The 19,111-nt window shown below is 38.0% G+C and overlaps 1 protein-coding gene and 1 long non-coding RNA gene across 2 annotated transcripts; one reads left to right on the forward strand and one right to left on the reverse strand.

Moving 5' to 3' along the window:
- The first annotated feature begins 550 nt into the window (after window positions 1-550).
- Window positions 551-12,621, forward strand: LOC130852123 (uncharacterized). Its single transcript, XR_009053302.1, has 4 exons — window positions 551-672; window positions 9,292-9,506; window positions 10,030-10,115; window positions 12,525-12,621. It is a non-coding gene; the product is annotated as an uncharacterized LOC130852123 (long non-coding RNA).
- LOC130852122 (hyaluronidase-4-like) lies at window positions 9,336-18,832 on the reverse strand. The gene is given in 4 exon segments (XM_057732811.1): window positions 9,336-9,737; window positions 11,314-11,403; window positions 17,883-18,283; window positions 18,286-18,832. Coding segments are annotated over 4 exon segments (1,440 nt in total).
- Between the last annotated feature and the right edge of the window lie 279 nt (window positions 18,833-19,111).

Here is a 19,111-nt window from a genome sequence, read left to right on the forward strand (position 1 = left end):
GTTTCTTTTTGTTAACGTTTGTTTCTAAATATTTGGAGAATAAGTGGGACTTAAGTTGAGTTCTCCAGTAGCAGAATCTGAGATGAGGTTTCATGTGCAAGTGATTTACTAAGGAAGTTTTTTATCAGGAAAAATACTCTTAGAGAATGAAAGCCACAGAAGAAAGGGGATGAAGCTAAGAAAGGGTGCAGTTTCATGGAAAGCCCTTTGGAAGGCAGCATTAGCCTGATCATATCCGGGATCCAATTAAGGGCTGCAGGAAGCAAAACCACACTGAATGGAGGGAGGGAGGAGGGGAAGTACAATGACTCTAGGGGAGGGGAAACACAACAGACAATAAAAGGGCCTTGGGGAATCTGCGTGGACACTGCCAGCGTCTGCTAACGTTGTGTGGGTCAAGAGTCAATGAAAGGAAAGAATAGAGAAGTTCAAATCCAGCATTTGATTCCAATGTGGAAATTTCTTATTATTTACTTATGATTAATCATTAAACGAGGTAACAGAAGGAATCCACTCAGTCAGGACAATTTAGTCCACCCTGACCTAGTCACTAACGATTATTCATGTATAATTTGTTTTCTCCTCTCCTTCACTTCTTCCTGGATTTCCACATTTAGGCCTGATGGTGACAAAGGTATTAAGAAAGTTAGTTCTCAGAAAGTTGAAGGCCAAGTAAGTAACTTTATTTTTTTTATAGATACATACACATATATATTCATTTATTTATTTATTTTGCTCTTTTAATTTCCTTTTTTTTTAAAGTGGGGGTATAGTTGTTTTACAATATTGTGTTAGTTTCTACTGCACAGTGAAGTGGAGTTCTCTGTGCTATACAGCAGGTTCTTATTAGTTATCTATTTTATACATATTAGTGTATTTATGTCAATCCCAATCTCCCAACTCATCTTACCTCCCCAAAGGCAAGAGTTTGTGATATTTGTTTTGTTTTGGCCATGAGGTATTTGGAATCTTAGTCAGATTCCCTGACCTGGGATTGAACCTATGCCCCCTGCAGTGGAGTCAACCACTGGACTGACAGGGAGGTCCCAAGTAAGTAACTTTAGATGTAGATCTTGGGAGTTAATGAAAAGAGGTAATGGACTGAAAAGGGGATGTCTTGATTAAGGAACACAGAATTTAGTCTTGCACCATCACTCATAAATGACATCCTTGCTATATTTCTGGAGTAACTAGAAAATAGCCCCTGGTATGGATTTTCATTAGTATCACACATTATTTTATTTCTGGAGGATGCATAGGCTCCACTAAGGAAATGTCTTTCTTAATCCTCTTGTGGAGTAAAATTTAATATTGTGAGGTAAGTTTCAAGCTGAGAGCACTTGAAAGACTCTTACGACACTTTTAATGACAGACACTTGTCTAGCACAAAGCATTACCCAATTTTGGGCTGTCCTCTCCCAACTGTCACTTCCAGGTATGTCTATGTGTGTTTAGGCAGTTTAGTGGTTCCCTAGCGGTGGGGATGGGGGATTGGGGAAAATGGGCAGTGACTGCTAATGGGTTTGGAGTTTTTGGTGGTGTGATGAAAATTCTAAAATGTGATGGGGTGATGGATGCATAGCTCTGTGAATATACTAAAAATCATTAAATTGTACACTTTAAATTGATGAATTTTATAATATGAGAATTATATCTCCATTAAGCTCTTATAATTTAAAAAATCCTTTCTGGAGGGAAGCAACCCAAATTTTGACATTTAGAATTCCCACAGTCATAATCTAAATGGGAAAAGAATCTGAAAAAGAATAGATATATGCTATGTATAGCTGAATCATTTTGCTGTACACCTGAAACTAACACAACATTATAAATCAACTATACTCCAATGTGAAATAAAAATTAAAAAGAAAAATGAAAACAAAAAAAAGAATTCCCACAGACTGAGATCAACAAAATATGAACTCATTATCAAAGGTTGCCAGATACACAAATAAATAAACTACTATGACTGAGGTCAATAAGAATAAAAAAAAACAGATATAGAATCTCCTAGTAGATGCAAATATCAAATACAAAATATTAAATATGTATAAAATATTAAACATTTAAAAGATGAAATCATTAAAATGAATAAGCAAAAGACTACCAAATGGTAAACAGGATAAGCAGAAAAAAATGTCCACTTAGACCAAAACTATAGAACTCCAAAACCAGGCATGACATGTTAAAATGGGCCAGAGAGAAAAGACAGATTACTTACAAAGGGAAGCAATCAGATAAAAAGCAGTATTATCACCAAGACAACAGAAAACTATGATAAAAGATCTACAAAATGCTAAGGAAAAATAACTGTCAACCTATTATACCCATCAAAATTATCTTTCTATATTAAGAGTAAAATTAAGAAATTATTAGATTAAAAAATTGAGAGTTCTCCCCAAGCAGATTTTCACTAATGGAACTCTAAAAGATGATCTTCAGTAAGAAAGAAAATGGTCCTAGACAGAAGTTTAATACATAAAAATGCACAATGAGGGAACAAAGATAAATATGTAGGTAAATCTAAACAAACTAAAAATATATCTAGATACAATGAAAACAATAGTGATGTTTAATTTGGGAAATTAAAAAGACAAGAACTACAAGGCTAGGCAGAAATGAATTTAAATGGAAAGAAGGAGGGGGAAAAGAAAGGGAGGAAGAAAAGAAAGAAAGATGGAGAAGGAGGGAGGGAGGAAGAAAGGAGAGACAGGTATCCCCATGTTTTGGTTCTCACAGCTTCTAAGAACATTCTAGTTGTTTCTGTTGTTACTGCTTAAGATATGAAGCAGAACTCCAATTAGTGTTCTTTAAAAGATCACATTATTTTTTTCTTTTTTGTATTATTTATTTTATTTTTTTTTCACTAAGAATATACATCATAACCGATTGGGGAGCTTTTTCAAAATATACATGTTAGCTTCAGACTTCTGACTCCACAGTAGGTGGTAGCAGGAATATTTGTTTCGAGATGGCTCCCCAAATGATTTTAATATGCATCTCTGGCTAGGAATAACTGAATTATTATTTTTTTAACAAATATTTTTCAAGTGCCTCATGTGTGCCTACTCTGAGCTTGACCTAGGAATACAGTGGTGAACGAGATAGTCCCTACTATTTAGGAAGTTTGAGTGAGTAGAGGGAGAAAAATGAAATAAAAAGTGTCTATTGTGCAGGATACAGTAATGGTAGAGACTGCTTATTATTCTCTACTCTCCTGTTCTCTTTTCTATTAGTAATAAATTTTAACCTAGTCAAATCATTGCCAGAAATAAAGATCACATTTACCAGCCCCCCTTGCAACCAGCTGGGATCAAATGACCAAATTCTGCCAAAAGATGTAAGCTAATGCATCATGTGACAGTTTCTGGGAAATTCCTTAACATTCTTCAAAGGTGGTCAATGAAGGTGTTTCTTTAGTATCATTTTGATCTCATGGATTTAAATATATTTGATGCATTTTAATCCATTGTAGCTATTTCTTTAGGGAGTCTCACATTTTCCCATCTTTGGCAGTGACTGCTTTTGTTGGCTAGTGAGTACTTTTGATACAATCCTAGTGACCCCTGACAGCACCTTTACTTTATAGTATAACAAGATTTCAGACACATCTTGTACATTTCCTGTCTTAGACTTGGAATCAGAGAGTTTCCTAAGAGATCCTAGGTTCTTTTATGGGTAAATGATATTTGGATATTTAGAGTATGAGAGCTAAGGGTACATTTCTTGTAGATGGGTTAATTTAACAGTTTTTCCCATGGGGTCAAAAAAAGCACTGACTGTATGATACAAGAATCTATATACTTGTAGGTTATATTTCTCTACAAATTAGTAAAAAGAAATTTGGTGCAATGAACTATCAAAAACAAAAACTAAAAATGACAAAAAATTCTGTTTAAAATCACGTCAAAAAGAATAAAATACCTAGGAATAAACTTAACCAAGGAGATGAAAGACCTGTACTCTGAAAACTATAAAACATAGAAAATTATAAAACATGAAGGAAATTGAAGATGACACAAAGAAATGGAAAGGTATCCTATGCTCTTGGATTGGAAGATTAATATTGTTAAAATGGCCATACTACCCAAAGCAATCTATATATTTAATGTGATCCCCATCAAAATACCCATGACATTTTCACAAATAATCCTAAAATTCATGTGGAACAACAACTAACCCTGAATTACCAAAGCAATCTTGAGAAAAAAGCACTAAGCTGGAGGTATCATACTTCCAGACTTCAGACTATACTACAAAGCTGCAGTGACAAAAATGGCATGATACTGGTACAAAAATAGAATAGAGAACCCAGAAATAAGTACACGCACTTATGGTCAATTAGACTACGACACAGGAGGTAAGAATATAAAATGAAAAAAAGTCTCGTCAACAAATGGTGCTGGGAAAACTGGACATCCATATGTAAAACAATGAGATTAGAACATTTTCTCATACCACATACAAAAATATACTTATAATGGATTAAAGACCTAAATGTAAGACCTAAAACCATTGAACTCCTAGAAAAGAATATAGGCAGAATACATTCTGACATAAACTGTAGCAATATTATTCTGGATCTGTTTCCTCAGGCAAAAGAAATAAAAGCAAAAATTAACAAACTGGACCTAATTAAACTTAAAAGATCTTGTACAACAAATAAACCATTGACAAAATGAAAACACAACCTACAGCATGAGAGAAAATATTTGCGAAAGATATGACTAACAAGGGGTTAATATCCAAAATATATAAAAAGCTCACACAACTCAATATCAAGAAAACAAATAACTTGATCAAAAAATGGACAGAAGACCCGAATAGACATTTTTCCAAAGAAGATATACAGATGGCTAACAGGCACATGAAAAGATGCTCAGCATTGCTAATTATTAGGGGAATCCAAATCAAAACACCGAGATATCACCTCACACCTGTCAGAATAGCTATCATCAAAAAGTCTACAAATAACAAATGCTGGGTGAGGATGTGCAGAAAAGGGAACCCTTGTACACTGTTGGTGGGAATATAAATTGGTACAACCACTATGGAAAACAGTATTGAAGTTCCTCAAAATACTAAAAATAGAACTACCATGTGCTCTAGAAATCCCACTCCTGGGCATATGTCTGGAAAAACTGAAAACACTAATTTGAAAAGATACATGCACCCCAGTGTTCACAGCAGCACTATTTACCCTAGGCAAGGTATGGAAGCAAACCAAGTGCCCACCAACAAACAAATGGATAAAGAAGAAGTCATATATATATATATATATATATATATATATATATATATATATATATAACTCAGCCATAAAGAGGAATGAAATTCTGCCATTTGCAGGAATATGGATGGATTTAGAGAATATTATGCTTAATGAAATTTTACACAGAGAAAGACAAATACTGTATGATAGCATTTTTATGTGGAATCTAAAAAATAATATGAAGGAATATATATGCAAAACAGAAACAGACTCATGGATATAGAAAACAAACTAGTGGTTACCAAAGAGGAGAAGCAAGACAGGGGGGACAAATTAGGGGTATAGGATTAACAGATACAAACTACTATCTATAAAATGGATAAGCAACAAAGACATATTGTATCACACCGGGAATTATAGCCATTATCATGTAATAACTTTTAATGGAGCACAATTTGTAAAAATATTGAATCACTACACTGTACACCTAAAGCTAAAATAATATAATATTATAAATCAACTACACTTCAATTTTAAAAAAAGTAAGAAAGTCAAAGCCACAATGAGGTATCACCTCACACCGATCAGAATGGCCACCATCACAAAATCTGGAAACCACAAATGTTGGAGAGGGTGTGGAGAAAAGGGAACTCTCCTGCACTGTTGGTGGGACTGTAAGTTGGTACAGCCACTATGGAAAACAATTTGGAGGTTCCTTAAAAAACTACAAATAGAACTACCATATGATCCAGTAATCCCACTCCTGGGCATATACCCAAAGAAAACCATAATCCCTAAAGAAACTTGTACCATCATGTTTATTGCAGCACTATTTACAATAGCCAGGACATGGAAGCAACCTAACTGCCCATCAACAAACGAATGGATAAAGAAGATGTGGCATATATACACAATGGAATATTACTCAGCTATAAAAAGGAATGAGATGGAGCTATATGTAATGAGGTGGATAGAACTACAATCTGTCATACAGAGTGAAGTAAGTCAGAAAGAGAAGGACAAATATTGTATGCTAACTCACGTATACAGAATCTAAAAATGGTACTGATGAACTCAGTGACAAGAACAAGGACGCAGATACAGAGAATGGACTGGAGAACTCGAGGTATGGGAGGGGGAGGGGGGTGAAGGGGAAACTGAGACGAAGCGAGAGAGTAGCACAGACATATATATACTACCAACTGTAAAATAGTCAGTGGGAAGTTGTTGTATAACAAAGGGAGTCCAACTCGAGGATGGAAGATGCCTTAGAGGACTGGGGCGGGGAGGGTGGGGGGGGACTCGAGGGGGGGCGTCAAGGAAGGGAGGGAATACGGGGATATGTGTATGAAAACAGATGATTGAACTTGGTGTACCCCCCCAAAAAAAAATTAAAAAAAAAAAAAGTAAGAAATTTGGTGTAAATAAGTCTTCTGAATTCTGCTGAGATCTAATGAAAAGATAACTAGTTTAAACTTCAAAAGAAAAGGGTGCAGGGCCTGGATATTTCTTTATGTTATTAAGTCATTTCACTACTCTAAGTCATATATACTTTCATCTACTTCAAAATAGAGGTAATATCACCTATCAGTTATTATGGGGACCAATATGGAAAGTGCTTGATGATAATAAGTAACATTTGGTAGGGGATTTTTATGTGCCAAGTTTTATGCTAAGGATTTTATCTACTTGATATTATCAAATCTGTATAAAAGGAAAAAAGATACCAAAGTGATCTCCCTTTTGTAAAAGAGGACACTGAAGACTAAAGAGCCTGAACACCTTACTGTTCCTATAAAGGGAAGTTAGGACAATCTAAGAAGCTGTGGTCATTAAGCAGCTTAGGAAGTAGATTTCCTGTCCAGGAGCAGTGAGCCAAGTTAAACAGAGAATCTGTAGCTGGAACATCTGAAGACTGACTGAACAGAATCAGTAGTCATAGCCCAAATTAATAAAAAATGTGGGGTGGAAGGTGATCTCCATGTCCAACTCCATTATTTACAATAGCCAGAATATGGAAGCAACCTGTCCATCAACAGATGAATGGATAAAGAAGATGTGGCACATATATACAATGGATGATTACTCAGCAATAAAAAGGAATGAAATTGAGTTATTTGTAGTGAGGTGGATGGACCTAGAGTGTCACACAGAGTGAAGTAAGTCAGAAAGAGAAGACAAATACCGTATGCTAACACATATATATGGAATCTAAACAAATGGTATTGATGAACTCAGTGGTAGAGGAAGAATAAAGACGCAGAGGCAGAGAACAGATTTGAGGACATGAGGAGGTGGGGAAGGAGAAGCTGGAACAAAGTGAAAGAGTAGAATTGACATTTATATACTACCAGATGTAAAATAGATAGCTAGTGGGAAGCAACTGCCTAACACAGGGAGATCAACTTGAGGATTGCTGATGACCTAGTGGGGTGGGATAGGGAGGGTGGGAGGGAGGCTCAGGAGGGAGGCTCAAGAGGGAGGAAATATGGGGATATATGTATAAATACAGCTGATTCGCTTTGTTGCACAGCGGAAACTGGCACAACAGTGTAAAGCTATTATACTCCAATAAAGATCAAAAAATTAAATTAAGTTTAATTTTTAAAAAATGTGTTAAATCATGGTCAAAAGCTAAATGATTACATTGAATTTCACTGCAACAGCAGTTATGGTGAAGAGAAAACTTGGCAACTCAGATTCCAGACTGGGCTCTTCTGCAAACTGGCTTTTTGACTTTGCCAAGTGATTTATCCTCCTCAGGAATCAGCTCTTCACAGAGGAGTTAAACTATGTGATTTCAGAAGCTCATGTGCTAGGATAAGAATAGAACAATAACACTGGAGAATGACTTTGCAATAACTCACTCATTAATGTACAGAGTTAAAAAGAAAAACTGTAACAAACTTACAGCTTCCACTGATTCAGCTTTCTGAATCACTCATTTATTCATTCAAAATACTTATTGGGCACCTACTATGTGCCAGGCACTGTACCAAGTAGTGTCCTGGAAGTGAACAAAATGAAATCCTCATTTTCCTAGTTTACACTCTAGTACGAGAAGACAGAAAATAAGCAAATACATGGCCTGTACTATGTCAGATGGTGATAAATGCTGCAGACCAGAGAATAAACAAGGAAAGCTGATGGTGAGGGGAAGTATCCAGCCCTAGTGCCCTCCGTGCTCTTCCTTGAATACACCAGGCCCACTACCAAATGTGCACCTGCTGATTCATTTGCCTGAAATACCCTTCCCCAAATATCCCCATAGCGAACTCTCTATCATTCAAACATCTGCTCAAAGTTGCCCAACACATGGAAAATCCCACTCTCCCCTACTCTGGTCTCCCTATTTTTCCCCAGAATTGTAACATCTGTTGCAAATTGCTTATTTGTATGTTGGATGTCTGTGTCCCCCAGCAAGAACATGAGTTCTTAGAAGGCAAGGCTCTTTTTTGTTCAAGGATATATTTCAAAGCCTAGAACTGTGCCTGATAAGAAGTAATGCTTAATAAATTGATTAATGTACAAATTGATTAATAGGTGAATGAATGAATTAGGAAGATGACATGGAAAGTCTTCTCTGAAGAGGTGACTAGAAAAAGCTTGATATTTAAAACTCAAAATGTAAGAAAAATTGTTAATTAAATTTTGCTACATGCAGTTGATAGACTATTATATGGCCTTAGACTATTGGTGATTTCCTTTATTTTTTTCTATTTATAAATTTTCTGTAATGTGTTTATATCATAATTGCTTAGTAATCTGTCCTTAAGCAAACTACTAGCTGGAAAACCAGTCTTTGAAATCAATAAGTTAATATTTATGTGTATACCTGTATGTATCTACATTCATATGAAGACTAAAATATTTTAGTTCTAGGTTAAATACAACTTAAATATTCCAGTTAGGAAGAAGAGTGCATTGATTTTACTCCTGGATCTGGTTTCTTAGCCAAATTGGACCAAAGAAACCAATATCTTTCCTGTTTATGTTAAATGACACACATCTACTTATAATACTTCTCAGTGGATTTCATATGAGAAAAATATTGTCATAAGTTTCATCTCTTCCCTAAGTGACGACTCTGGAGGCCACACAATTCCCTTTAAACTCAGTTATCTCACAACTGAATGCTCTGATAACCTGCGGAGACCAGCAGACACAGTGTGATTAGTGAGCCAGAAAAGGAGGAAACCCCAGAGCAGCCATCAGCCGTCTTCATTTCTCTGCAATCAGCCCCTTCGAATCCCTGATAACAGTGACAGGAGAATCTCTCCGCCAGCACTGCTAGGTCTGTATCAGATGCTTTGCCTTTCACAGTAAATTCTCCATCCTCGGAGGCCTCTATGTGGTAACTTGCAGGGTTCAAGTGAAGGTAATCGGGCGTTTCCCACACCTTCCTTACACATCTCCCATTATTCCTGCAGAGGTGAAGGCTGCACACCTCAGCGGCTCTGGTCACGTTGATTATGTAGCTCCCTAAATCAGAGCTCACAAACTGCTTCACCTTTGAACAGTTGCCCTAGAAATGTAGAAACAAATGGGATTTAGTGTTTTTCCTGGTACTAGAGCATCTAGACCCACAAGGCAGCTCTTTGGACTTGATTGAAACATAATGGCTTGGTTCCAGCCCATGAACTCTTCGGCTGAGCTGCTGTAACGCACGGGACCCAGACCAGAAAAGATGAGAGGTGGTCGTGACAGGAGATGGAGAATATGTCACTGTAGGCTAACTGAACTTGCAAATGGGCCCCAGCCTCAGCACGTGCAACCTTGCCTTCTTCCAGTTTACATGCTTTTTTTCTTCCTTCTAGATCCCAAGTTGATGGGTGTGAAAAGAGAGGAACAGACTCCAATTTAGAAATCATGTCAGAGTTGCTGTCCTCTGGCCACCTTTCAGGTGTGTGTGCCTTTCAAGGTTGTGTTAGAATCTGAATCATCATATTCTACTAAACTATTTTTGACTATCAACCTGAGGCTTCTGGATTTCTTGCTAATTATGCTCAAATATCGACTGCCCAGGGATCTAGCCTGCACTATACAGTTCAAACAAAGGAAAGCCTGGAAGGCTGACCGAGTCATCTGTGTGTGCGTGTGTGTGTGTGTGTGTGTGTGTGTGTGTGTGTTCCTATTGTGTGTTCTAAACAGAGGGCACGTGTCTGTGCACCCAGCTTCCTGATGACACTCTTCTCCAGAGCCACATGGGCTGGAGGGGAAATATCACACCTGGAGAGTCAGTACTGATCCTCTCAGTGTCCACCTAATTCTCATATGTGGACAGAGGAAACTTCCAACTTTATATTGTCACAAATAGTTTCATGAACGATATCTTGGTAGCAACAAATTGATTCTGTGAAATTCGAAAAAAAAATCAAATCTCCATGAACCTGCAAAAAATTCAATTTAACAAAAAGTACTGAGGATACAAGTATTATAATTCAAGGTAAAATGCATTATACTATAGAGATATAAACAAACGACATCTGGAAATACAGAAGAGATTGTGTTTAATGTGGATTGGGGAAAATTAGGAAGACACCTGGAGTAGATAGTATTTGCGCTGGAAGTAATTTGAAGAGACATAAATCTTATTTTAAATGCTATTAATTTTCAGCTACTTTCTCCATAGAAGAAAAATAAGTTCAATGTGGATATTAAAAATTACCATCTGATTCCACTTCTCAAAATATGACACACCTTTTATATAATGGCTAAATGCAAGGGCTCAGAGTCATACCATCTGTGGTTAGTGCCAGCTCCACCACGAGTCAGACTATCTAGCTGTCACCCAAGTTAGATTTCCTCTCTTGTTTCCTCAGCTGTAAATGAGAATGCCTACCTCAAAAGGGTTATTATGATCAGGAAGTGAGCAAATCCAAAACAAAAAAGCACTTAGCATAATCCTAGCATGTAGTAAATATCCAACAATTGTCAGTATTACGATTAATATCTTAACAAAAGTGAATTTTTATTGAACTCCTGCTATGTATCAGGTGCTGATTTGGGAGAACTGGGAGCTCTGATTAGAGTGAGTTCTATAGGAAAATAGAGCAAATAATTTAAATAATAGTCACTACACCGCCAAGGTACCGTCTTACCTCAGATGAAGTCAGATTCATGCCTCCCCAAATAACAATGCCCGCAGCTTCCAAGGCAGCACTTTCTCCAATAGTATTGATTAGATCTTGCTAGAATAGAGTTCATTACACTGTATTCATTTGAATATAAAACAACACGCCAGGGATTAGGATTGGAGGCTAAATTCAATATAACAAATGAAACTATTCTCCAATTTCTTAGAGTAATGCAAATGTTAAATGAACTGTAGCTCAGAAATTACACTATAATCATATGAAAAAAAGCATATTTTAAAATATAAATATATATTTTTTAACATATCTTGCCAAACAGGATATTATTTTTAAGACAATTAGCCTGTAAATAGCCACAGAAAGTTGCTTAATTGAAGTCGACTAGGAGTATATACACACAAACCAGCTATAAGTATGAGCCAGAAACAGAATCCGAAAGTTTTCCTTCTCTAATGTAAGGAACACTTTGCATTCATCTTAGTCAAGTTCCCTTTCCAGTTTGCAACACTCTCCTGAAAACTTTGTCTCTGCAGTGACTTGGAAGGTTTCTTTTTTTGTTTGTTTTAATTTTTATTTTATATCAGAGGGGTTTGTGTCATTTGGATTCCAAGGTTAGGCAAAAGAACACAGAGTTAAGGACCCCGCAGGATCTGATTTGATCCAGCCCTTATATCATGTCCCTGAAATTATTTGTATTTCATTTTAAAGTACCTGACTTAATGCGCTTTATTTATAATTCATCCAGTCAGGGTAAGGCCGCCGGGATTTTTCTCAATATGGTTAACACAGACGAAAACAAAATTTCAGCAGGGAGAATTTTGGTTTTGTAATCCCAGAGGATTATTATTTGAGTGTTTAAAGTTTAACATGAATCTAGGTCATTTCAGAGGGAAATTAAAAGTTGAATGTGTGCAGTTGGTTTCCTAAATTAAGTTGCTGCAGTTGATTTTCTAAATAAGTTTATTAAATTATAATATATTCCCCCATTCTTTAGAATACTAAGCATGCACCTTTTACTCCAAGGATTAATTTCCATCAGTTACATACTGGAAAGTGTAATTGGGTGATCTGGTGGAAATTAAAAGCGGAACTTTAAACTGTATTTTGCCTTGGGCATTTTACATTAATATGAACATTTGAGAGAGAAATCTCCTTACCTGACACTATTTTTCTTTCTTTTATCTTTTGTTCATGCCATGTGACATGTGGGATCCTAGTTTCCTGACCAGGGAATGAACCTGCGCCCTCTGCAATGGAAGTGTGGCGTCTTAACCACTGGACCACCAGGGAAGTCCCATACCTGACACTTTTATAGTCCACTAAAATGAAAGGTTTTACAAACTCAGTTTTTAAAGGTTTTTTCCACCCGGGGAATTTTCTCATAATTTTGGTTCAAACCAATTTCTTTTCAGGCTCACATCTATTTCCATTTCCCAGGACCATGGTGCCTGCTGAGCAGGTCTGAGCTGACATGACAGGAGGGGAGAAGGGTTTGTGAGGCTCCAGTGAGATAGTGTACGTGAAGTGGTTTTGAGAATGATCCATGGTGTGAGGAATACCGGGAAGAGGAGGAGCCAGCCATGCAGAGCCCAGAACGATGCTGCTGGGTCCCGGTCCATTGCCTCTTCCGACAAAGCAGAAGGGAGCAGAGCCCCTCCCTCCACTCACCTTGAGACTTTCCTTAATAGAGTGATGTGACAGTCGCATCATGTGATCAGGGGGCAAAATCCCCTAATGGTCTTTCCTGAATTCCTGTTATGTGTATGTTACACCTTTCTTAGCTGTCTCACAGTTCTTGGATATTCTGTTCTGGGTTGTTTTGTTTGTTTGTTTGTTCGTTTTTCAGTCTTTGTTCTTTTTGTTTTTCAGTTTTGGAGGCTTCTATTGAGGTATCATCAAGGTCAGAGATTCTTTCATCAGCTGTGTCTAGTCTAATAATAAGGCCATCAAAGACATCCTTCATTTCTGTTACAGTGTTTTTGATCTCTAGCATTTCTTTTCGGTTCTTTCTCAGAACTTCCATCTCTCTGCTTACATTGTCCGTCTGTTCTTGCATTCATTCTACTTTATCTCTTAGAGCCCTTAGCAGATTAATCATAGTTGTTTTAAATTCCTGGTCCGATAATGCCAACATCCCAGCTATATCCGAGTCTAGTTCTGAGGTTTGTTCTGTCTCTGAAAGTTGTTTCTGCCTTTTAGTATGTCTTGTCATTTTTTCCTTGATAGCTAGGCATGCTTTAATTTTTCTCAGTAGCCAGATAGCTCACACTGGGTAAAAGGAACTGCTGTAAGTAGGTCTATAGTAATACGCTAGCAGGGTGTGGGGACAATGGACGAGTTCTACAGTCCTGTGACTAGGTCTCAGTCTCAGTGAGCATTTGCGTCTGGACTGTGAACTTCACAACTGCTTCTCAGTTGTTCCCCCACCCCCTTAGGTGGGTCAGGCTGCCTAGATGGGGCTGGAGATGGACGTTTCCCTTCTTTCAAGTGGAAAACTAGAGCCAGCTGGAGTTGAGTACTTCCTTTTCCTCAGGTCAGTGAGGATCGTGTAAAACCTCAGCAGGTTTGGCTGTGATTCAGCACCTTCTCCTGAGGGTGGACCTTGTTCAGAAGAACAGAGTGCTCTGGAATCCTCAAAATGGTTCCTTTTCTCCTCCATCTGCTAGATGCACAAGGGGCGGTTTTCTCCAATATTCACTGTGATGACCCGGTGAGCTCCTGGAGGTAAAACTCACAAAAGGGTGCTCCCCCAGCCCCCAGGACGGGGTCCCCATGGAGTTTTAATCTCTCAGACTTGTCTACGCTGAGCCACCAGCAGAGGTTTCTGACCTAGTAAGCTGTGATTCTCTATATTCACCTGTCTCTCTCTCCAGTTTCGAGGGCAGCAATTTTCCCCGTGTGTCCGCACTTCTCTTATTAATCCAAGAAGAGTTGACTTTTCAATTTGTTTAGCTTTTTACTTATTAGGACTGAGTGACAACTTCCAAGCTTCTCATATGCTCAACTGGATACTGGAAATCTCCCATGAATTCCTTTAGCTTAAGGCTTTGTCATCAGAGAGAGGAGGGAGACCCAGCATTTACACTTTGTATTTATATGTTATTGACCTATAAATATTCAGTAAGTAAGGAAACTACAGATGTTCGTGGTGAAAGCCACAGCTTCTGAGGTTGCTATCAGGAGGGCATGTTAGCTTGTTTCCAATGTGTCCTTCAGTCTCATTATCAAAGACAGTTTATTGGGACTGCTTCAAAGTGGCAAGTCTTTTAGCATGTGTTGACTGCAGGTAAGGAGTCATTAGCAGATATTTAGGCAAATTCCTCTACCAAATTAGCTCACTGTCCCCTAGTGGAGAGCAGGGTGCTGAATGAATCACAGAACAGCTATGTTTGGGGGACCAAAAAAAGCAAGGGCACTACTCAGTGAGGGAGGTCACAGGTAAGATGCCTCTAGGAGTAAACTGGGACCACCTGAGGGCATGGGCCACATGAGTGATGTCACATGAAAGGAGAAATAAAAGAATAGGATGTGATGTAATAGCAGCACAGCTTCCAGGTCCCAGCGTGGTGTACGGCTGCCTTGCCCTACCCATGATTCTCGGCTCAAATCAAGGTTTTGGAAGTTAAGAGTAGGGGCACGCAGGGGACTTGTTCTTTACACTTGGATTTCCCTCCCTGAAGCTTTACCACAGTGCGTGTAAGGAAGGAGCCCAGTGCGGGGAGCTGGGGCATCACTAATGAGCTCCCTTTGTGTGTTACCAAAGGGAATATTAATTAATTACGGGGAAAACATCTTTAAATCTACAGTCAAGAAAACCCCTTCATTATTTTTTTAAAGCACAGCATCAAGCAATATGTACATTGCATTTAAATATGTGGTGTAAGCAATCTACTGTGTGAAATGAGGCTTAACAGCCCCCATATAATTCCCCCAAGCTATGGCTACTGACTGCAATTTCATTCTTATGTATTCCTCTGTCAAGTTTAAGGCTCTGATTATTCTTAAAAAGTGATAGCTATACCACATATATTTCTGTCATGCTTTAAATTTTCCTTTTTGGGACTTCCTAGGTGGCGCAGTGGGTAAGAATCCCCTGCAATGCAGGGGACACAGGTTTGAGCCCTGCCCCAGGAAGATACCACACGCCGTGGAGCAATTAAGCCCGTGTGCCACAACTATTGAGCCCATGTGCTGCAACTACTGAAGCCCACGCGCCTAGAGCCCGTGCTGTGCAACAAGAAAGGCCACCGCAATGAGAAGTCTTCACACCACAACAAAGAGTAGCCCCCGCTCACCACAACTAGAGAAAGCCTGTGTGCAGCAATGAAGACCCAACACAGCCAATTAAATAAATAAATAAATAAATTTATAAAAAAAAAAGAATGTGACATACTGTTTTAAAAAAAAATTTTCCTTTTCATCTTCTCATTTGACTTTCATAATATTTCTGCTAAGTGGGTAAGGCAGGTAATACTGTGCTATTTTGTAGATTAAGACAATGAGCACTGAGGTCTGGAGAGGTTAAGAGAGTTGCTACTTATTGGTAAATTGCTTTTCTAATCCTAATTATATGTGTGTACATAAACACACGCACACACACACATCCTAAAATGCAGATATCTTTGGGAAGGCAGAAATGGAAGCCATTACTAGTATTTACAGTTTTGCGTAAGTGAATATCAGGTTTTTAAAAATTTGCAGGCAGGTTTTTATGGAGGATGGAGTAAAATGGTGGTATGATGGTTTAAAACATGTGGAAATGCCTTGCCATTCAGCAAGTTTACAGAATGACAGCATGGGACTAACAAGGGAAATTGTTTCCAGGTGAGACCCTAACTGTTGTTCCTTCTTCCCGTAGAGGGAACAGAAGTATTTCTGAGGCTGTAACTGTTCAAGAAGGCACTCACCCTTGGCTTGCAGAATATGCAGAATGTACCAGTAGTTTAAACTAATCTTTCGAAATAAACACTTTGTTCCTTAAAGTTTATTGTTTCTTCCAAAAGTAAATTTGTTATCACTAAAGAAAGGAACTTGTTTGAGCCAAATACAGGAAAGCAAAAGAAGCTTCATAGAAGAGGTGGTATTTAAATTTGAATTATAAAATCAAGTCTATTTTGTAAAAATGTAGACAACCTTTTTAAGTCTTCCAGATAGTGTTTCTTTCCCATCATTCTCAATCAGTTGTTGCTGATTTGTCTGGGTAGTATGAATATAGTTCACAAGAGAGAATCTTTTTCCTTCCCCATCTCATCAATGGTGTCAGAGGCACAGCATTTACCAAATCCTGATGTATTTGTGCCATTTCTCCCTCTGAGAAGCAAACTCTACTCTCTATCTGCTTCACAGATACCTCCTGGTCATGGTAGAGCCCTCACTGGGGTGTTTCCTGAGTCTTCTTCTTTGGATGCTTAAGACTCAGAACATCTTTATATTTTAATACGTGCTGGTGAGTTGAAACTTGTAATGGTGGAGAGAAAAGAAAGGTGATCAACCCCTAAGTGTACAGCAATATCTTAAAACATCACTGCATTACAAATGTGAATGTCTGAACAAGGCTGTAGTCTTCTCATCATAGAACGTTTATGCATAATTATCCAAGTCCAAAGATTAGAAGTAGCATCTTCTTTGAAATTTTTATCTCTAGAAGTTCCCATTGAAGTGACTAGCATAGCAAAGGAAAAATAAGGGAGAGAAAATTAGCTGAAAATGCATCTATCTTAAAAGTTACACTCACAGTTTGCATAAGGTCTGCGGCTGCATATTTGACAACTAAAACAAACAGAATAAAACTTCTATTTGTAAGTTTTAACCTAGGGTTACAATACCATCTACTGAATTGATTATTGAATTTAGAAATTCACACCACTCTTACCAATCTTCCATTAGTTGTGGTCACAGAGTCAAGAATAAACTAGATGGCTAAATCTATAGGGGTCACCTGCTTTTAGCAGATTTGTAACTCACTTATACCTTAAAATTTTTTTTTAAATTTTTAATTGTGGAGAAAAAAACATAAGATTTACTATCTTAATTATTTCTAAGTATACAATTCAGTAGTGTTAAGTATATTTATGTTGTTATGCCTCCCTTATACCTTTTATCAAAGCTGCTATTATGCATTAGAAAAAAAAACACTTTTATTCTTCTCTTGAGAGTTTTGATGGCAAGGCCAGAATCAGAAATACCTACAATTCCACTTTTACACATGTGAGCAAACTATCCTATTTCAAAAACTCCTCTCTGATTTTCTAACTTGTGCACCCCCAACCGTTTCAATAACCTTTGCACAAGGCCAGTTGTTAGGGTGCACAAAGTTGGGGAGCAGGAAGCTGTTGCTGACTTTGTAGTTTAACCCCTTCCCTCCTTACTTTGTTCCTTGAAAGAATAATAATAAATAAAATAATAAAAATTCAGTCTGTATAAATGAAGAGTCTAGGTGGATGACTACTCAAAGGAAGAATTATGCTCCTATCTAATGGACCACCAATTGGGAATTCTTCAGAGAACACAATTAGCAAAGAAATGTCTCTTAGAAATAAAAACAAATCTCCTTATCTTTGGCAAGGGTGCCTCACCTTAGAAAGAAAAACTAAAGGTTCATCTCTGTAGCCGAGCCTTGTGCAGACAAACACAGGCAGAGCATAATCACGGGAGGTCATGGTGGAGATCCTCATGGACTCACACACCCGAAATTGCGAGAAACGCAAAATGTTTCCGCTGTCTCCAAGAGATTTCCTGACGCCGATAGAAGGATATAAAGCAGCACTGCTGTTCCAGAGCCAGGAGAGCTCATTGTTCCTCAAAACTTCTCTTTCTGGGCATGACCCAGTATAGTTTGGGGCATAAACATTATAATTGTGGCAATCCGGATATAAATAGTAACCCCAAAGGCCCTTGGGTCTGCTCTTAATTCCCAGTTCGATGGTTTCCTTCATGAAAGCTTTTGCACTTTCTTCAAAAGTTGCTTTGGCTAGTCAATATCGGCAGCTGATATGTTCTCTTGCGTCTCAGAAATCAGCTTTCTTGACTTCTGTCTGTAGACATCTTTTGTGTTCCAGTTCCTGGCCCACTGGGGTCGCCAGTATTCCCAGTCTATAACAGCAAGTCCACTGAAGTCTTCAGAGGGGATGTAATAATTAATATCTTGGCCAGCTTTTTCCAGATGTACCTGCAAACTTATGTTCTGGGGGAGACCCCCGTTAATGGGAACTCCGTGGGGTGTATACCATGGGTAGTATCCCAATCTGTTGACATAAAATAGAGTGACATTTTGCCCCCTGGCCCTGGTCAGTGGACTTCCAATCACCTGAAACATTTTCAAATTTAGTCTTATATTATATTTTATCAAGCACTGATCCGTTGGAGCATTCCAGGCAGCTGTGAAAGGTTTCCTTTGATAGATTGGAAGTCGGGCAGGTTTTAGGGAAGGGATAGACTTCAGAATGAAAAGTATGAGCAGCCATGATGTGAGAGGTATTGGTTGAACAGCACAAACCCTTAGTTGTCCTTCAGATAAGGGTTTCATGATAAGATAGAAATCTTATCTTCTGCTTTAATGCACTCTGGAAGACCTGTGGAGAGATTTAATTTTCTGTTAGTGATAATTTTGAGGAAAAAGACTCAAATGGCTGGATATTATTATGATTGTTATATATTTATATCTTTAAGTTCATTTTATTTAAAGGCCTTAAAGAACCCTATAAATAAATTGAGACATAGGAGTGAGTGCAATGACCTAGCTTCTATTCAGGGGCAAGCAATGCAATTCAACAAACATTCATGCAGCATCAGGTGCTGTGTCCAG

Source organism: Hippopotamus amphibius, chromosome 4 (genome assembly GCF_030028045.1).
Source record: "Hippopotamus amphibius kiboko isolate mHipAmp2 chromosome 4, mHipAmp2.hap2, whole genome shotgun sequence".
Classification (NCBI taxonomy): domain Eukaryota; kingdom Metazoa; phylum Chordata; class Mammalia; order Artiodactyla; family Hippopotamidae; genus Hippopotamus; species Hippopotamus amphibius.